This window comes from Chaetura pelagica, unplaced genomic scaffold, assembly GCF_000747805.2.
Source record: "Chaetura pelagica isolate M959 unplaced genomic scaffold, ChaPel_1.0 scaffold275, whole genome shotgun sequence".
Classification (NCBI taxonomy): Eukaryota; Metazoa; Chordata; class Aves; order Apodiformes; family Apodidae; genus Chaetura; species Chaetura pelagica.
Window position 1 is genome coordinate 8,443,288 of NW_009953486.1, and position 2,442 is coordinate 8,445,729.

The following is a 2,442-nucleotide window of genomic DNA, read 5'->3' on the forward strand; positions in this document are numbered from 1 at the left end:
GTGGGGACGGGGCTGCCCCGAGAGAAGGGACACCCCTGGGCAGCGGGTGTTTCCGTGCTCGCAGCCACCTCGACCCTCCGCGGCCCTCTGAGTAAATTTTTAAGAGACCCTCCTCGGCCTTCCTGCCGCATCCTGAAGGATGCAGGTGGTTTCTTCTCATCCTGGGGTGGCCTGCTTAGCTTTTTGAGGGTGTCCCCCTAAGTCGCAGGCTGTTCCCCACCAGAAGGTGCTGCTTGCTGGGAAGTCTCACCCTAGGAGGGGCCGATGATGCTCCAGCAGGGCTCAAGCTGCCTATAAATTTAAGGCTGGAGGTTGGTGTAGTGTGGGTTTGAGACTGGAGGGAATTCCTAGATGTGAGTCACCCCGGGTGAACCTTGATGTTTCTGGTTAAGGCTTGTATTGATTGTCTTTTGTTGTTAAAGTTGGGAAGGCCTGTAAATTAACAGCTAGCATTTAACTTGGTTCTTTTTTTCACACAGGGATTTCAGCTCCAGCTGTCTACTTTGTGGATAGTGTCACCAACTCCATATATCTTGAAGATATTGTTGACTCAGTTACTGTCCAAGATCATATTAATTCTGTACAACAGAGTGGAAATGACACCAGTAGCCTCCTTCTCTTGGCAGAGAAGATGGGTGAGCTGTTAGCAAGAATGCATGATGAAGATCTTATCCATGGGGATCTTACAACTTCCAACATACTGATGCGACCACCCGTGGAGAAGCTGGACTTGGTACTAATAGACTTTGGACTCAGTTTTGTTTCAGGTCTTCCAGAGGATAAAGGAGTTGATTTGTATGTTCTGGAAAAAGCTTTCCTTAGCACTCACCCAGATACTGAAGTGATGTTTAAGGCCTTGCTGAAGAGCTATGCAGCTGCATCTAAAAAATCTGGCCCTGTGATGAAAAGGCTGGATGAAGTAAGGCTGAGGGGAAGGAAGAGATCCATGATTGGGTAGAAGGGAGTAGCCTTAGGCATGGAGAAATATTACTACCTAAGTTCTGTAAATATTTATTCTTCCAGTTGGTTTTATTTCACAGATGGCTATTTTGATAACTGGGTCTTTCAAATAAACCAATTTGAATGTGTTTGTGTCGTAAAGTAACCAAAGTAATAATGAGATGGGAGCATAGACAAGACAGAAACAACCAAAAGTTGCTTCTTTCCTAAATGTTAACTATTTCTTCTAGAAAGTGGTTTACAGTGGCATTCCAGTCACCCTCTTGCTGTGGTTAGAATCATTCTGAGTGATCTTAGCCAGCCTGTGGACCATGGATTTGAGGCAGGTAAGAGGGACCTTGGGATACCAGAGCATCTACAAATGGTAATTAAGAAAAACAAATGCATTATTTTTTTTTTTCAAAAGACTTTAAAACAAGGCTTTAAAGCCATTTTAGGTGGCTCTACACATCCTGAAAATACTTAGGACTGAATTCCTGGCAATGGTGAAATAGAGGCTAAACCTAAGAGGGGTTCATTTGCTTCCAGCAGTAGTGCTGGGTTTTTAAATTTAAAGCCATTTTAGGTGGCTCTACACATCCTGAAAATACTTAGGACTGAATTCCTGGCAATGGTGAAATAGAGGCTAAACCTAAGAGGGGTTCATTTGCTTCCAGCAGTAGTGCTGGGTTTTTAAACTTTTAAGCTAATAGTATTTCATTCAGCAAATAACAAACATTGTTAGAACAGTTTTCTGCTGAGAAACTTCTTCAAGCAAGAAGTCTGTGGTAAATTTCCAGTTTTTAGATCTTTATGAGAGGGGCTGCTTGTGATTGCCTGCCTGGGAGGGCAGTTGGCAGAGCTGGGCAAGTAATGGTGGGGTTTTGGCAGCTTTTTCTCTGTATTACTTGGTTTTCTGGATTTACTGTGTTTAATAGTGTCAATGTAAGGTGGCCCAGAGGAAGAGTTTACAAGCCCAGCAGTAGATGGGTTAGAAGATAATAACTCCTCTGCGTTCCAGGCAGAATGAGATGAGAGTTGTGAGCTGTCACTGACCTCAGACCATGGCTTTAGAGCAGTGAGCTTGTCCCCGGGCGGTTGGCTGTGCTGAGCAGCCTCTGTCTGCCCAGGAGGGCCCTCTGCCCCCTGACGCTGGTGCTCTGACAGTGCAAAAGAGGGAGCAAATCCCTGCACGACCCCCCTTCCCACAGTCGCGTTCCTCACCTCGTCACAGCCCGGACACATCCCTTCCAGCCGGAGGGGACAGCAGCGTGGGTGCTACAGAATCACAGGATGTTTGGAGTTGGAAGGGACCTTAAAGATCAGCGAGTTCCAACCCCCCTGCGTGGGCAGGGACACCTCCCACTAGAACAGGCTGCTCAGAGCCCCATCCAGCCTGCCCTTGAGCACCTCCAGGGATGGGGCAGCCACAGCTTCCCTGGGTTATTCAGCAGGGAACCCAAATCTCCACCTGTGCCAGTGGCAGGGGGGTGTGCAGGGGGT

The 2,442-nt window shown here is 47.2% G+C and overlaps 1 protein-coding gene across 1 annotated transcript in view; it reads left to right on the forward strand.

The window, feature by feature from the left end:
- TP53RK (TP53 regulating kinase) overlaps positions 1 to 958 on the forward strand; it is a 2,520-nt gene extending 1,562 nt beyond the window's left edge. The window contains exon 2 of the mRNA XM_009998773.1: positions 480 to 958. Coding sequence (XP_009997075.1) covers positions 480 to 958 — 479 coding nt within the window. The remainder of the gene's footprint in view (positions 1 to 479) is intronic.
- Positions 959 to 2,442: the final 1,484 nt, after the last annotated feature.